General features: G+C 35.3%; 1 protein-coding gene across 48 annotated transcripts in view; it reads right to left on the bottom strand.

Moving 5' to 3' along the window:
• Positions 1-18,063, bottom strand: part of NRXN1 (neurexin 1) — a 1,114,780-nt gene that overhangs the window by 132,135 nt on the left and 964,582 nt on the right. For 32 of the 48 annotated variants that reach the window (XM_021088237.1, XM_021088235.1, XM_021088238.1 and 29 more), the window contains 2 exons: positions 2,613-2,702; positions 929-1,248 (listed from right to left, as the gene is read on the bottom strand). In XM_021088237.1, the coding sequence (XP_020943896.1) occupies positions 929-1,248; positions 2,613-2,702 (410 nt within the window). The remainder of the gene's footprint in view (positions 1-928; positions 1,249-2,612; positions 2,703-18,063) is intronic. The other 16 variants (XM_021088268.1, XM_021088279.1, XM_021088276.1 and 13 more) reach the window with 1 other exon arrangement.

Genomic DNA, 18,063 nt, shown 5'->3' with positions numbered 1-18,063 from the left:
TTTTTTTTTTTTTTTTTTTTTTTGCTTTTTAGGGCTGCACCTACAGCATATGGAAGTTCCCAGGCTAGGGGTAAAATCAGAGCTACAGCTTCTGGCCTACACCATATCCTCAGCGACACCAGATCCAAGCAGTGTCTACAACCTATACCACAGCTCATAGAGATGCTGGATCCTTGACACACCAAGTTGGGCCAGGGATCGAACCCACATCCTTATGGATATTAGTCGGATTTGTTTCCACAGCACCACAATGGGAAGTCCCTGTCAGATCCTTTTAAGCCACTGCGCTGCTGGGCAAGGGATCCAATCTGTACCTCCATAGTGACCCAAGCTGCTGCAGTCAGATTCCTAACCCACTGCACCACAGGGGAACCCCACAAGATAATTTCTAAGAATCATATTTTGAGTTTCTATCTTCAGATAAACTAACAGTATGTTTTTCCCATAGACAGTAAGAGTAGGCTTATTCACCATGAAAGCCACATGCCTACCAATTCAAAATTTTCAGACTTCAAAATATAATAGAAGTGCTTTAGGCAATTCCTTTTTTTTAGATTTTTAAACTTGCATTTATTTTTATTTTGATGAAGTGCTGGGCTTGAACAAACAAGGCCTTTCAGATATGTCGTTCATCTACTGGTTCACTCAAAAGTGAAAAATCCCTGTAATCAGCAGAAGTCCTCTCAGCTTAGGCTGGACCACAGTTACTGAGTCAAGAATATCAGCTAGCCACACACAAACCAACACAAATCTCAAACCAACAGCAGTAGACACATTTCATCTTCAAATGAGTTTATATATTAAGCAAGTTCGTAAAAAGCTGCAATGCTTGAGATCAGAAACAATCCCGTAGAAAAGACACATATGCAGCAGAGTTCAGTTTCAAAATCACAGATCCAAAAGGAAGAAATGAAATCCATGTACTCACCTGGCTAATAGGTTCTTTCGTAGGGGGCTTTCCTCTTCTGGCTGTGCTAGTAGCCAGGGTCGTGGTGGTCTCCATAATTGACGTGGACATCTCTGACTGCATGGCAGTGGCTGTCGACTCGGTTGTCATAGAGGAAGGCACTTCACCAACCAGTCTCACATTTCCCACTATGGCGATGTTGGCATCATTTTCGGCTGCCATATTCAGAACTTTCAAGCCATTGTAGTAAAGCCCAGAGAGCTGACCCTGGAAGGGCTGGCCCTGCTCTTTCCCGCCAATTATTATGGTTGCTTGGCTATTGAAGATTGTGAGCTGACGCCCTGTAAAAATAATATTACATACATGCAAAAATGTTGATTGTGAACTCTACATTCTACAAAGGATGATAAAACAGATCTTTCATGGGGTGGATAATGAAAGCAATAAACTATAAGAGAGGCATTTGACTCATAATTCATTGCTTATAAATGAGGTGTCCATGAAATGCATAATCATTGGCAAATACTTGTAAATTCTCAACTTATTGTAAATGTAGTGCTTTTGCTAAAAGACCAATCAAAGTATTATAAATTAATTTTTAGTGGATCCCTTTCCCCTTTTACCTCAAGATATTATACTCATGGTCTCTTAAGTTTAATTTGCTAAATTAAAAAAATGTGAGATATCTAACATTTCAAGTATTTGTCATTTTAAAATTACCACTGGCAGAAACTAATCTATAGCAGTTGAAATCTAATTTTAAATTTATTGTAAAGATTTCATAATTGACTTAATGGCCACATGTATCTCTAAGCACTTCTTTAGAAATGTTTATTTTTTGAAGGCAATAGTCCATTTTTATTTGAATTATTCTATTTTTCCAACAATTACACTGAAAAGAAACACATGGTTTACACTGAGCGTGTCAGAGACAAAAAAAGTCCAAAAATGTTTTTTCTGATTGGCTTTCAGCAAGTCTATTAAAACAAAACAAAATGAAAAAATATAGCTTCAGATGTAAAAAAGCGGCTTCAGGAATGATACACAAACCGATGGAGAAATTATGGCACATTTCCATCAAACAGCAATCCTCAGAAACAGTACCAATATCATCAAATTGAGTATCCAGTTTTAGCAGATTGCTCTCTGTTCATAAAAAGCATGCACACAACTTTAAGTTCAGTTTTAATTAGGGCTTGTTCCCAAATGCTCTTAGCAGGTTGCAAACGTTAAAGGGACTTCATTTTGACTGGCAATCCATATTGCCCACTATTTAAGATGCCTACAGTTTAAACCAAGAGTTTGTTTGTTTTTTTCAGGACCATAATAAAGATATCAGAACTACATATATTTTAGTTAATAATTTAGAGGCTGGAACATGTAATATAATCTATGAACAATTTATCATTTTGGGTTAATGCTTGCTGTGAGTACCTTCATAGATTGAGTTAGTGGATTATATTTAACAGTCCCTTTAACCTTAAGTTAACAGGGTAAGATTATTAAACAGCTGGTACGTCTAAAAATGTATAGAAATTATTATACAAGGAATGCAAATTACTATCTACATTTTACTGTTTTAAATTTGTTTTTAATTTAGTTTTACGGAAAATTTATTTTTTTTGTTTATTAGTGTTACAATGAAGTACTACTTGGTTATGTTCAAATTATTTTTTTATTTGAAGTTTTAATCAATGTTTTTTACCTTTGTCGAGTAGCCATTCATCAACTACTCGACCAAGTCGATATGGAATTCGCTGTCTAGCAATCGCCAGGCGCTCGTTATCATTGTTTCCTTTAAAGTTTAAAGAGACATTTCATTGGTTAAAATCTGTAAGGTCAAAGGTTAAAAGTTAATACTTAAAGCTTGAGCTATACAGTTGCCACATGATTTTTTGAAATTTGGAATTTTAAAAAGTTCTACCTAGAACATTTCATGTCTCAGACTTGTCATTCATTCATTTATTTTATTTTAGCAAACAAAATTATTCCTATGTTAATTGAAAATTAGAAATCTGCATTTGAGCTAGGTTATTAAAACTTATGTTATAGACAGACCCGAACAACCAATTTAAACAGTATATAATAGCTTTACAAAAAAATGACCATTGATCTCAGGGTTTTGTCTTTTTGATGTTTCTTATTAACTAGTTAAACATGTTCAGGTGAAACAGGTTTAAGTTTTCAAAATACATTCAACCTCTTATTCCAGATTAGTAATTTATGAACACCAAACTTAATACCGTCTTTGGCACACTGAAGCATCTAAAATAGGCCTAGTATACTTTATGTCCTATTCAGAAAAGAGAAATTCTTATTCATCTCATTTAAGGAAACCACAAAGTCTGAACAGTTCTTGTATATTCCACGCAAATTGGTTTATCAATCACTTGGACATCACAAGGGATTACATCTTGCATCATCCAAATATGTTATTATAGGAAAAGGCTTTGACAAAAGTGACTTTATTTGAGTGTCCTTCAGTTGCATTTAAAGCTTAACATGTTGAGGTGTATAACATTTGAAAAAAAAATCATATACTCAAATATTTGCTTTTATGAAACTGTTCTAAAGAAGGCATGATAGCTTCAGGAACAAATAGAGGCCACAAAGAGTGGTCCCTATTCATAGCTCTAAATTAAGTGAGAGCCTTGATTCTTTGAATAAAAAATTCTGATAAAAACATAGTTTAAACTGACCTTGAATAATGCTTGCAAATAGATGAGTGTTTTCTTGATCTATAAAACACTTAGGAAGAATCTAGGCTGCGATGTCAGCACTCAATTGTGAATACTGCAAGAAGTTTTTCTTTTCTATGGAAATTAACTAACATGGAATTTTGAACTAAGATATTTTGGTACCAGCTCAGATGAAGACTCAGAGATGAAAGAAATGTTTCATGGTACTACTGCCCACAAGAAAAGCTGGGAGCATTTTTCTAGGGAAGATAAAATATATATAATTTTCTGAGATTTAGAATTATTAATTTTCTCATTTTCTTAGTTTTCTTACTCTAGTCTTATTATACATTGTACTTACCACAATAAACCCACCATGATACTGGTTACACACTTTTAGAGAAAGAGAAACGAACTACGGTTTACACCTTACCAATCTGTCCTTTGATGTTTTACATGACTGAAAATACATCATACATTGGTATGGAATTGAAAATATAAATATTGAAGCAGAACCAAATATAAAATTTAATAAAAACATTAATATGTATTTATCTGTATTATAAAATTATTAAAACATTATAATAGTTTTTCCGATGGGACATATTTTTTGTATATTGATATTTTTTAAAAAGTGATAAAATAGCTTAATTCCAAATCTATCTTCATTTTTAAGATGTGTGTACAATTTATATTCTCTTTTGTGTGCTTACTTATGTGTGTATACTACATATTTCAAAAAATTTACTAAAATTTAAAATTGGTTATCTTAGGGCTGCATGGTTATTGATGAATGTGTTTTTCTCTTTTGTGTGATTTATATAATGAACATTTTTATGTACATAATTTGATCAGCAAACAAAATATTTTCAAAAACACAAACCCTTTGCTCTATGGACTTCTTTGTTGACTAACATTCATATCAATTCACACTGATATAACTCTCCTGACAACATTATAATTATGTGGCTTTACGTGCTGTTTTTCATGCTAGAGTGTTCCCATCATCAGAAATGATTTATTATTCCCCTAGATACCACCCAAATCTAGGCTGCAAACCTCCTCTTGACCAATTACTACCACAGTATTTTAATGAACTTCTCTGCATTTTGTGTAATCAATTAATCCATTCTCATCATGTCAGCCAATATCCAATTATGCCACTTGTCTATTATAACCCTCCCATTGCCTTCAGAGTAAAATCTCAAACAGCCTGATGAGGCTTATGAGAATGTCCATGATCCTCCTCCCTACCTCCCCTGCCCTACCTCATGCCTGTCACTGCCTTGCTCTCCTCTTTCCATCCTCATAGGACTTATTTCATTTCTTCTAAAGTCCTCCCTTACCCCTGGACTTTTGCACCTGTATTCTCCTTTAATTAAAAGACTTTTCCTCACTCCCATCCCATCCTCATGTTTCCTTAGCCGAACATGACTCATTAATGGAGTCTTCTTGGCAGGAATATTACTTCCTCAGGAGGTCTTCCCTGATGTCAAGTTAGATTAGGACACCTGAAATATGCTTTTCTGATACATGCCCTTTGTAAACAACCACTGACTTTGTAATTGCATATTCAGTAAATATTCTCTCTCTGAATTCTGAAGTTCCATGATGTCAGGTATTATGTGCAGTATTTATTGTTGTATTCTCAGCATTTGCACAATATCTATCATAGGACTTCCTATGAAATATCTGCAGAACAAAGTAATAAAGGAAATCTTATTTTAAATTCTGAGAGCTTCTATGGCATCATTATCTCATCTCTACAGGCCAACAACATTCATAAGAAAGCAAATATTTGTGCCCAGAGGATAGATCACATGTAGCTAAGTGTCCCTTTGTACTCTCTAAAGGAAACATCACACATTTCAATTATAATTTTATGTCTTTAATGATTATCACTGATTTGAACATCCACACAATCAGTTCATTATTTGTTTAATAATAACTGCCCCATGCCACAAAGTAGATAATAATAGTTATTATTAGTAGGGAGAGTAAAGAGGAAAGCCTTAAATAATACAGGTGGAGAAAACTGAAGGCTTTTGAATGATTATAAAAAGCGTAAGAATTTATAAACACAAGAATATATACACACCCACATACATGCATACAGACATACCTACCTACATACATACATATATACATACATTTTGCCCTCATACCTTTAACTAGCACTCACAGAATGATTAATATGATTGATATGGCATGACTTAAGTCAACATAACTTTTGGAGATTCTCGATGAGATCCAGCTTAAAAAACAACAAACACTGCATTCCCAATGAATAACAAAGACATGATCTAATGATAACCACAAGAAAAAAATAGAGAAAGCAACAGAGATAGGTGTAAAAGGACATGATACTTTTTTATTATTTTTATTTTTTTATTTTTACTGTTTTAATTTGATACTTTTAAAGAAACATAGCCACATGAATGGAATCATACAATCCTATAATCCATGAATTTCAAATGTCTCCTAGTTTTTTTTAATTAAAATATTCAATTCTGAAATTCAAGGCAAGACTTTATTCTTAGTTGGTGTAATGGATGGGAAACCAGACGGCACTTACTTAAATGTATGTTGACTATGGTCTCCAAATTTTTTGTTCTTCTACTAGAATAAAAATATAATGACTTTTCTTGGGACAGAATTGTATTATATACATTGTCAACATTGTCGATAAAGACACTTCTAAATAGAACAGACTGACAATATCTTTCTAATAGATGATTTCCAAACCCCTCTTACTATTGGATACAAATCAGTTCAGATTGTTTAGGTTCACAAGGAATAAGGCCACAGTTCACCTCTACCTCATAATTTTCATTAATAAACTGCATATGGAAAGTCAAAAATGAGATACATTATTTTGAGAAATTGCCCTAAATGTATTTCATTCCTTTACAAATTCATGTTACTTACAATAACTTTGTATGACTATATTCATTTTATTTAATCCTGTCCATACTTAAATATATGCATAAACTTTATATGCAAGATAAAGGACATAAAACAACACATATGATTGGAAAAGGTCAAAGATAAATATAATTTCTGATGACCTTTGCTTTTCTTTGGAAAGTGTTGGGATCTGATACCAAGCACAGTGGGATGTAAAAACATTACTTGGACTTTCTAGGATCGTTAAAGGTCGCAGGCTTTTACTGATAGAAGACATTAAAAACAATGAAAGTGTACCTGAAAATTCAAATCAAATGAAAGGTGAGAAGCTATTTTCATCTTTAAGTATCCTAAATAAGAGGTAAGGAGAAAGCAGTAATGATCCACTCGTAAAAACCTATTCATTTTGGAATTATAAATAGGGTCCAAGTAGAGTTTTCATTTCTTAAGCATGTAAATTAACTACAGCAATCTTTTGAGCACACAAATTAGGTTTTTAAAACCAGAGTTTCTCAATGAATAAAAGATAATAATTTAGTCACTTGTTTCCTTTACCCTAATAAAAGTGGAATGAGGTTTTTCTTTGAATTGTATTTTATTTTTCCTTCAGTTAATTTTATGTGGGTTAAAATTACTGCTACCTCCACTGAGAATGTCACCAGCAACACACAAGTCTCTGTTAAAGTAATTTTCAAGCAATAAAACAGCATGTAAAATTTGGTTTATTTTTCTTTGAATTGTTGAAGGACTCAGTCATTTTTTAATTAGTAAATTTTCAAAAGTTAATATAGCATTATTTTAGTTTCAGTATTTAGTACTTTTTTTCTTTTTTTGGCCAACCCATAGCACACAGAAGTTCCTGGGCCAGAGCATAAACATGTGCCATAGCAGCAACCCAAGCCACTGCAATGACAACGCCAGATCTTTAACCCACTGAGCCTCAAGAGAACTTCAGAATTTAGTATTTTTGGCAAGAAACAGGGCCCATGTAGTAACACTACTACTAATTGAAAGGTTAACGCTCTAATTGGTGTGGCTATTTAGGTATAAGGTACCAAATGCATATTTCAAACAAGGTTCCAGGGTTAAAGAACAAAAGGGAAAATCTGATCATTCAGAATTAAGAGGGTAGCATCCTCAATTTTGATTGAATTCCAGATACTTTTATTTTCCTACCTAACCATAGTGGTCACACTATGATATATTAATTTTTTTATATATAAATCTCTTGACTTCAAGGAAACAAGAGTAATTTCAAAGAATCAAGGTAAGCAGCAAGGAGTAATAAAACTCAAATCCTTGACTTGGAGTTAAATTTCATGGTGGGACTCAGAAAACAAAGGGAAATAAAATTGTAATCGTATTTTTATGACTATTGGTCAGTAGAGACCAGCTATAGGAACTTTGCCAACAACAGGGTTTTCTCCTCTCAATTTCATAGATCTCTCTTGATGTGTAACTTTTCCTCAAAATAAAAGTGGCAGTTTTTGATATGATGTAGTAATATACTTAGAAAACAATAAGAAGAAGCAATGCTATGAATCTAACATTTGTCCAGAATAATATGAAACTGAAAACAAAGATACTCCCCTCTACTGAAGACTTTTTGATTCCTGCTTTTTTAACACTGGGAAAGGAAACACCGAAGAGTTCTAAAAAGTTACACATATTTCCAGAGATGATTAGGAGTCTGTTTTTAGACTCTCTTGTTTTAAATGAGAACATGGCATTTGGATGTGCCTCAGCCAATAAGGCAAAGTAAAAGTTTACCACAGTTTTGTAAAATTACTAGTTTTACTTTATTTTTACATTTTTAAATTATTGGCACCAGAAGTTCCTGGGCCTGGGATGGAACATGCACCACAGAGCCACAGCAGTGACAATGCTGGATCCTTAACCTGCTGAGCCACCAGGGTACTCATAGTTTTAAAAACAGCATTATCACTAAATTTCCAACTAAATGACATATGTATAGTTTTATACAAACCATACAATACAGCAATACCCAACTTAGCTGGAAATGTTCCATATAAGTCAACTTTGAACACTACTGACACTCTTCAAGGAACAAACCTGTAGAAAAATATAGCTATTCTAACCAAAATATTTGTCCTGTGAATTACATGATTTGCTATATCAGTAAGACACATAAAAAGCAATCTATCTGGCTCCCACCTACTTCTCCAATTTCATCTTGAACCATTTATTTCTATCACTTTAAATTCTAATCACCTTGGACTTCTCTCAAATTCTACAGACAAGCTAATCCTCTTTGAAGATGTCAGCCTCCTTGCTTTGCAAATTCCCTGCATCTCTGAATACACCTCAACACTCCCACTCATGCCCAATGTGCATGTGTATGCCCATGCATGGGCAGGCGCATGCATGGGCACACACACAAACATCTGAGTCTGGCCAACGTACTTCTACTTTTGATATTATTAGCTTATATGTTTCTCAAGAAAGCATTCTCTGGACCTCTCTACCAATTTAGTCTAGAGCCTTTCATCATGCATCCTTGTAACACTTAGTAGCAGTATCTATAATTGTGATGAAATAGACTCAAGCAATTGATTCTTTTTTTTTTTTTTTTTTTTTTTTGTCTTTTTAGGGCTGTACCTGTGGCATATGGAAGCTCCCAGCCTAGGGATCACATCGGAGCTGTAGGTGCCAGCCTATGCCACAGCGACAGCAATACCAGATCACAGCTAAGACTACAACCTAAACCACAGCTCACAGCAACGCTGGTTCCTTAACCCACTGAGCGAGGCCAAGGATTGAACTTGTGTCCTCATGGATACTAGTTGGGTTCGTTACTGCTAAGCCACAATGGGAACTCCAAGTAATTGATTCTTGATTGTGGGTTCCTTGAAGCAAGGACTATGTCTGGTCCATCTATTCACTACTATATATAAATGAAAATACAAAACCACAAAAAAATAGGAAAATAATTTACTGAGTGGCTTTTACATTTTATGCATTGTGCTACCTGCATAATAAGTTATCTCATTTAAGTCCCATAATGATGTCTGACCATAGTGTCTTTTATTTTGCAGATAGAAAAATTGAGGTTCAAAGAGATATTATAACTATACTATGTTATATATGATAAATGGAGGAACCACTTGGGCCTAGATATACTTGAATCCAAAGCTATTCCACAGAATAGTGATTAAAGCAAAATCTCAAACAGCCTGAGTCATAAAGGCCCAACATTTTCCTTTCAACCCTTATGGTACTCTTATAAAGTGGAAAATGTCATGGTCTTGTCTATAAAGGTTCTGCCTTATAACATTTGGGGTGAGATTGCCCTCTTGGGCACAGGAAATCAACAACCTTGGCCAAATACTTGAGAATTCATCAGGAGGATTTTTACCACCTCTGTTTTACAGTTTTAAAATGGGGAAGCAGAAGTAAGTAAAGTGATCAAAGATCTACTACAGTTAAGATTCTAGCAAGAAGCAGCATTTCATTTGCTTCCTTTTATACTGATGCCCTGGCCATGAATAGTCATATAAAATGCTCCAGACATTCCTTGTCTTTATCGCAGTCCTATAATGATCCACCAAGTTCACAGATTTTTTTGATGTTGATCCTTTTCAGAAACAAGTTGAAAAAGGAGTGAGGGTCCTTGCCATGAGTCAAAAGACTACTACTACATTTCACTGGCTTATAAGAGAGGGACAGAACTCAGCAACATGTTAAAGTGAATTCAACAGACTTCATGTTGCCTCCATGTCTACCCTTCCTAACCATAGGTCATGTTCCACAAAGACTTCTTCCTTTTCTACTGCCAACAGTCAAATCCTTTGTTTCTTTAGTACAGCTTAGCTAGACATTTGGAAAGCATTCTAGCTCAGTGAAGCTAAAACATAAGCACTGACTATATTCAAAGTATTGTGTCAGGCACACATCAGTACATTAATGGAACCTACCATTAAAGGGCTTATACCTGGCTAGGGAGCCAAGAGACAAAATGGGAAAAGTTATATGGAAGTTTAAGATAACAGATAACTTGGCAGATGTCTACAATTAGCCACCATTTGAATTGTAGTTGCCATAGAAGTTCAGAGAAGGCAATGAATTAGAACAAAAAAGTGAGATAGAATACAAACCCAAAGGATTTTACTTAGAACACAGGCAATCTAAATTTCATTAAAATAATCATCAGATTAAAATACGTTGTAGAGTTCTCCCGTGGCGCAGTGAGTTAAGGATCTAGCACTGTCACTAGATCAGCACTGCACTACAGCGGCCTGTGTCACAGCTGTGGTGCAGGTTCAATGCCCGGCCTAGGGACCTCCACATGCTGCAGCTATGGGCCCGAAAATGTGTTCTAATGTAGGTATTGATCCTTAAAACGTTGATAACTGAGTATCCTCTTTAAATTCATAAAGCTCTACAGACCAATCTATTTTTTAATAAATATATTCTCTAATAGAAGATATCTTGACTCCAACTAATTGCAATTATGAATACAAATGGTTAAAATACTTATGTTATGCAAAGTGAAACCTGTAATACAAACAATATTAAAACTATTAAATAAAATACTATGCAAGCTGGCAAGAATCCGAGGGCAATATGCAAAAATGAAAATATTTGTGTGAGGATAGAGGGATTATAAGTGATCTTTTTCAAATGTTAATTGAATATTATCGATACCATATTTATAGATATTCCAATTTTGCCCCCACTATTTCTTGAACAAAAAAGAAGTATTTTCTACAAATTAAATATAGTATCTTAATGCAGTGTTATAGCAAGCAAGGGTAGCATACCCGTGTGCCTTGTCAGCAGCCCACTTAACTTATACAGCTGAAGACAGACTGCTCAGGTAAGACAATGCCCTGTTCAAAACTAATGCTTCAGAAGACACCCCAGCTCCTTCTGTGAAACAGCAGGCCTTGCATCTAGTGAAACAGTTTTTTCACATGAGACTGCTGTAATGCTAGGCATGGAAAACTGCAGGTTGTCTATTGCAGAGTTCAACAGTGCTTTGGGGAAGAAATGAGAAGCTTAGCACAATTCTAACTGGCCTAAGAAATTTTCCCCTTCATGTCCTTCGGTTATGTGGAACTACATTAAGATACGTAGTGTGCCTTTATACAAAAATTTGTAGAAGCATGTGTTTCTATTAGCTACTTATATTCAAACATTTTATCCTGGGTGTTGTTCCATGAGATTAATTAGAAATAGAGGTAATCTTGTGAACTTTGAGTCTTGTTGCCTATGTGTAATGAACAATGATTTACATGTCTGCCTCTAAGCCTTTCTAGGTTATTGGGTTCCTAATGCAAAGAAACTGGAGTATCATATCAAAAACCAGCAGCAAGAAATGAAAAGCAACAGGGACAAGCAGATAACAAAATACAGAATGTACTCTGATAAATTAAAGGTCATACTCTCTTATCAGGCATACTGAAGAGTTCTTTTGTGCTAGCTGTGTAGCATTTAAGAGAGAAGAATGGTTTAACAGCTACAAAAACAGACAAGGCCTCTGATAGACAGCACTCAATGGTGAGAAAAAGAAAAATGAAATGTAAGAACAGCCTTGCATTACCTTACTAATGGCATTTTGCCATTTTCCCAGCTATGAGAACTCAAGCCCTTTCTAAATCATAATGTCAACATTTAATCTTATTCACCCTAATAAGAACTTACATGTATACTCTAAAACTTCTTTTCCTAGTTCTTGATTTCTGAAAATCAAAGAAGTATGTGGTACAGTTGGATTTTCTACCTCCTCATACCAATCTTGATTTTAGTATAGTTTTCTTAATATTTAGACTGGCCTATGGAAGAGGAAATAAGTAAATGTCTCATATATGGTCTGTAAGTGGTACTGAGAAAATTCCTTATATTCCAGTGAAGGAAAATAAGTCTGATTACTCTTGCCTTCCAACCTCATTTTCAGTAGACTTTAATCTCTCTCCTTCACTTGTAATTAGAATGTAGGAAGATTATTTTTCAATTAGAAAAATGGACTTTGTCAACTACAAACAAATTATGTAAGATTAAATTCCCTGGAAGTGCAAAGGATAGGCTGAAATATAGGTGTTGAGTCATTGTCAGCCTTATCAATCTTATAAAATGTAAAAGCTCTTAAATAAAATAACCATTTTTCTTTTGCAGACAAATCAAACACTGTGAACTTGAACTAAAAACCTTAAAATAACTCTCCCCCAATAAAATTCTATTTTGGCTGTCAGCCATTAATTCTTAGAAGATATTCCCCATGTGGTCAGATTCACTGTGAAAAGAGAACCCCTGATGGTTAAGATATCCAGCTCCAATTCCTGAGTTCAAATCCTAGCTTTACTATGAACTACCTGGGAAATATTGGGCCAAGAGCATAAAACCTCTGAACATCAGTTTTCTCATAAGTGTTTATAAGTTTATAAGAATAAGTGACATACTATATGTAAGTCTCTTAGCACAGTACTTAGCACAGAGTAAGCCTTCAGTAGATATTAGCCATTATAGAGTGGTTGTGTCATCATATGTTATCTGGTAAAATTTGCCTAAAATGGCAAATCTAGAAATACAGAGATCACAGAAGTTGTTCCTCAACCTCTGAGCATAGGGAACTAGTTGAGGTAGGTATAAAAAGAGTAGAAAATAAATGCGTTTTTCTTTCCTAGGATAAATAAAGGCCAGGGAACTAGACTTATTATGTGATGTCCTGAATTCCATAGTTGCTTTGTCAAAGTCACTGCAATTTCTCCCAGGCAATGTCAGCTTCGTTTCTCAGAGCTTTATGCATGGTTACCTGTAAGCCTGTGGGAATGACTGAAAGGAGGTCATTAACTTGAGGAGACCTTACAAAAAGAAAAGCCAAAGGCACCTGCCCAGAGGGAACAGAATTTAGGGGACCACCATCTGGAGCAGCAGCCTGGTAACAAAGCTGCTCCTGGAATAAGAAAACTTTAGATATCACTGAGGTCTCAAAAAGAAATTTAAATGTGTATATTAATGCTTCTAAGAGATGTACCTCAAACAGAAAATCAACTCTTCCCCTCTCCCCCATAATGCTTGTGGCAGAGAAGGGCCACAGAAACTGCAAACAGAAGTGGATCCTGTGTGACCTAAAGCAAATCAGTTCTATTCTCTATAAAATGAGGTCAGTGGACTGTATGTCCCCTAAAATAATTTCCAATGCTAATGACTGAGCGCCCCAAGTTTAAGGTAGAATTAAGAAGACACATGTTAGGCCATCTTATTAAAACATGCTGTCTGTGGGTTTTTATGAGAGATTTAATTACAGAGCCACTGAAAACAAAGTATCACCAATATTTCTCACACTGCAAATATCTTTAATTTTATTTTTATTTCTTTGTCTTTTTGCCTTTTCTAGGGCCGCTCCAACAGCATATGGAGGTTCCAAGGCTAGGGGTCTAATCAGAGCTGTAGCTGCTGGCCTACACCAGAACCACAGCAACACGGGATCTGAGCAGCATCTTCAATCTACACTACAGCTCACAACAACGCCCGATTCTTAACCCGCTGAGCAAGGTCAGGGATGGAACCCGCAACCTCATGGTTCCTAGTCGGATTCATTAACCACTGAGCCACGACGGGAACTCCACAAATATGTTTAAATGGCAGTGCCATCTTTGACTTGGTCTGCTTTTTTTCTTTCTTTTTTTTTTTTTAATGACTATCTCATAGTACTTTGGGAAACTTATGAAGACTGACAGTCATCATTTATGGAGAGCTTTATAATTAAGCTATTACATTTTTCTGATGTGTTTAACGTTGTAAGCTTGTCTTCTTTCTTCTTTCAGCTGTACAGACACACACATCTCTCACCATGTAGACCTTCCTACGGTTTCTTTCTACCACCCACTGAAGACTTGCACTGCTCTGACAGCCCCTTTAAGAGGAAAAAGGCAGGCAGAGTTCAGATTTTAGGAGATTTCAACTTTATAAAAAGTGGGAAAGATGATGAGAGGGAGGGAGTGCATTATGAAGTTTAAAAGAAAGAGGTTTTTCTCCTCTTTGTTTTAAGTGCTTAGCACTAAAGGACAATTTCAAGAGAGAATTTAAAGGACTTCTTCACATCAATGGCTACTCTTTGCAAAGCCCTTTGTCCAAGATTTATCTAAGTGAAATCTTTTGTTGGGTTTCTCAAAAACCTATGATCTAGGAAACTGTACTTTGGAAACGTTGAAACATCCTCATGAGGGTCCCCATCCAATGATGGCTGATAAGAACAGACTTGAAAACCTATAGGTGGAGGCCCAAGTGTAACTTCCAACCTAGATGGAGATCACCGGTTAAGAGCCAGACATCCTACAGACTGCAGTAGGTACAGTAGTTTCATTGCCTCACTTAGAATAAGACTATGAAATTCTCCACTGCCCATAGTATTTCCTTTAAACTTGAGCCATCTTTGATTTCTAGTGGCTCCCTAAAGAACAGAGTGGACAGAAGAGCAAAGGTATAAAAATGTCCTACCAAGTTTAAGCTGATGCTCCATTAATAAGGACATTTTGGAAGATCCACTCACATGTTCTTCTCTGTCATTTTATAATCCAGCACATCTATAGTTAGACTGTATCATTTTCAAGGATAGGGCTAAATTAATTGGGCCATACAACTCCGGCCTAATTAACACTTCATTTCAATTTTTTTCCTGAAGTCTTTGAAATCCAACTGGTGATTTGTGGTGACTTCAGTGAAAATAAATTTTGTTGGCATTCTCCAAGCAAAAACCCGTCAAATACTTTCAGACTGTTTTGGGTTGACTTGTGGCCTCCCCAAATTCATATGTTTAAGCCCTAACCCCTAGTACCTCAGAATGTGACTGTATTCAGAGAGAGAGAGTTTTTAAAATTATGATTAAGTTAAAATGACTCCCTTATAATGTGCCCTAATCCAATGTAGCTGGTGTCCAATTTAGAGGCAATTTGGACACACACAAAGATACCAGGGGCACATGCACAGAGAGCAAAGACCATGTGGGAATTCAGAGAGAAGGCACTATCTGCAAGCCAAGGAGATAGGCTTCAGGAAAAAAAAAAAAAAAAAATCAACCCTCCTGACGCACTGACCTCAGACCTCTCTCCTCTAGAACTTGAGAAAATAAATTTCTACCACCCAGTATAAGCCCCCAAGTCTGGGGTATTTCATTATTAGCAGCCCTAGAAAACTAATACAGAGAAAATTTTAAACTATTTAAAATCATATATTGTTGTCTTATTCACAGACCTTTGAAGTTAAGCAGATGTGACAGTATTTTGGCACTCATTACCAAAAAGTCTAGAAATGAGTTCTTCTGGATTTGCATTTTAATAAAGTATTATGTTAATATCAAAATGATATTTATTTTAATTTTTAATTTTGGTTAAATAATGCATTTTGTCCTTTTCTGGATTTGCTGCAAATCATAATATTCTGAACCACAATTCTGGTAGTTTAGCACAGTTACAAAATGAACTCTACCAATTTATATTTTGCATTAAGTTAAAAGATAATGATGAAATTGCTTTCAGCATTTTATATATGTATACATATATATATATATATATATATATGTGCATATATATGCATTGTTCCATTATGTCTAGAATACAACTTTTACAAAAGGAACTATTTAACTTTTTATATTAAATAAAAATTTTTAAATAAAAAATTATTCGATACTACCATTTTCTTTAGTTTGTGGCCCCCTGTGGCTTCATTAATAAAGATCCATGCAAGTCTCTTAAAAATTTAGTTGGTTCATTTATGCCATAATTTATATTCCACATATAAGTGATATTGTATGGTATTTGTCTTTCTCTTTCTGACTTACTTCACTTAGTATGAGAATCCCTAGTTGTACTTAGTATGAGAATCTCTAGTTGCATCCATGTTGCTACAAATGCCATTATTTTGTTCTTTTTTATAGCTGAGTTATATTTCCTTGTGTATATGTATCAATTAACCTATCTACAAAACAGAAACAGACTCAAAGACATAGAGAACAGACTGGTGGTTGCTAAAAGGGAATGGGAGAGAGTGGGATGGATAGAGAATTGGGAGTTGGTAGATATAAACTATTACATTTAGAATGGACAAGCAATGAAGTTCTGCTGTACTGTACAAAGAACTATATCCAATCTCGTGGGGTATAACATGATGGGTGATAGTAGAAGAAAAAGAGTGTATATATGTATGACTAGGACACTACGCTTTGTAGGAGAAATTGACACAACACTGTAAATCAACTATACTTTAATATAAAATAATAGTGTTGGTATTAGAGTTCTAATATTTTTTAAAGTTTCCATGACAAAAAGAACTTGCACAACATAAATCTCTCCTTATGTTAATGGTTAAGATAAGATCCTCTCATTGAAATATTCTAAAGTTTTCTTCAATCTAGTAACTATTGTGACATCACAAAAAATTTACTGTGGCAACTTTCATAACTCTAAAAACAAATTCCAAGTCCCAGAGGACAAAGCCTATATTATTCCTACAACTTTCTATTCTTAGGAACTGCCTGAGGAATCTTTTAAAATAAACACAAAAAAGAATTTGTGAGACTGTAATTAGTTTTTTTGGGACTCGCTAAATAGTCATGCCAACAACAATAAAAATAGCAACTTTCACTGTTAACTTGAAGTATTTATTATTTACTCAAAACTGGATGGTATCTTACTCTGTTCACTTTTTCTGACAGAGCTTATCATTAAAGAATGATGCCAACTCCAAACCCAGCTTAGACAAGGAATAGCTCTGTCAAAAGGCCCTGCAACAGGGTTGAGATCCTCCACTGAACATGCCCGGGGACAGAGGAAGGCTTGGCAAGTGGATGACTATACCACTTGGTACTAAAACAGAATGACTTGAGCTGTATATGATTTTAATCATCTCAAGGTCCCTTCTCTTTACTGAGAAATTAGACACAGCTTCACCAATTCTACCTGAAGAGCCAGACTTCAATATACCTTTCAGCCTGCCTTTTACTTGGGAAAATGCTTGGTAGCAGGGAGTTTAAAAGCTTGGACATGGCCCTTGATGCCTCCTCTTTCCTAATATTCCTGGGCCTGCACCCTTTGGAAGAACCAAGCCTTCATTCTCAACACTGGGGTCTTTTCATCTCCACTTCCCATGCATAGTTCAAGCAACATGCGGACTGCTGTATTACCTCCTGCTTTAGTTCCAGACATTCATTATGGCCCCTCTAGTTGATTTCCTACACTTTAGCCAGAGGGGTTATTAAGATAATGTGCTTTCTTCCATAGACTATAAGTTCATGAGAAGAGGAATTGTCTCTGTTTCTGATCACCCCCATATTCCCTGCAGAGGAGCAGGTACACAGCAAGTCTTAAAGGAATGTTTCTGATTGAATTCCTAAATAAACGAATGAGCCCCTTAGGCACTTATTTCTTCCACTCTCCTTCAACCTTCACCTTATCATATGGAATAGGACTCTGTCAGGCCTGTTTCCTCCTCCCAGGCTCTTCTCCACAACCCAGACTTACTGATTCTACCCTCCATTCCCTCCCAATGCTGTTTGCAGGTGGCAAGCAGGTAGCCACAGAGGTGACTATTTATCTAATCAATATGTTAGGAAAA

Source organism: Sus scrofa, chromosome 3 (assembly GCF_000003025.6).
Source record: "Sus scrofa isolate TJ Tabasco breed Duroc chromosome 3, Sscrofa11.1, whole genome shotgun sequence".
NCBI lineage: Eukaryota > Metazoa > Chordata > Mammalia > Artiodactyla > Suidae > Sus > Sus scrofa.
Note: the sequence above shows the minus strand (reverse complement) of the source record. Positions and strands in the feature narration are given on the sequence as shown.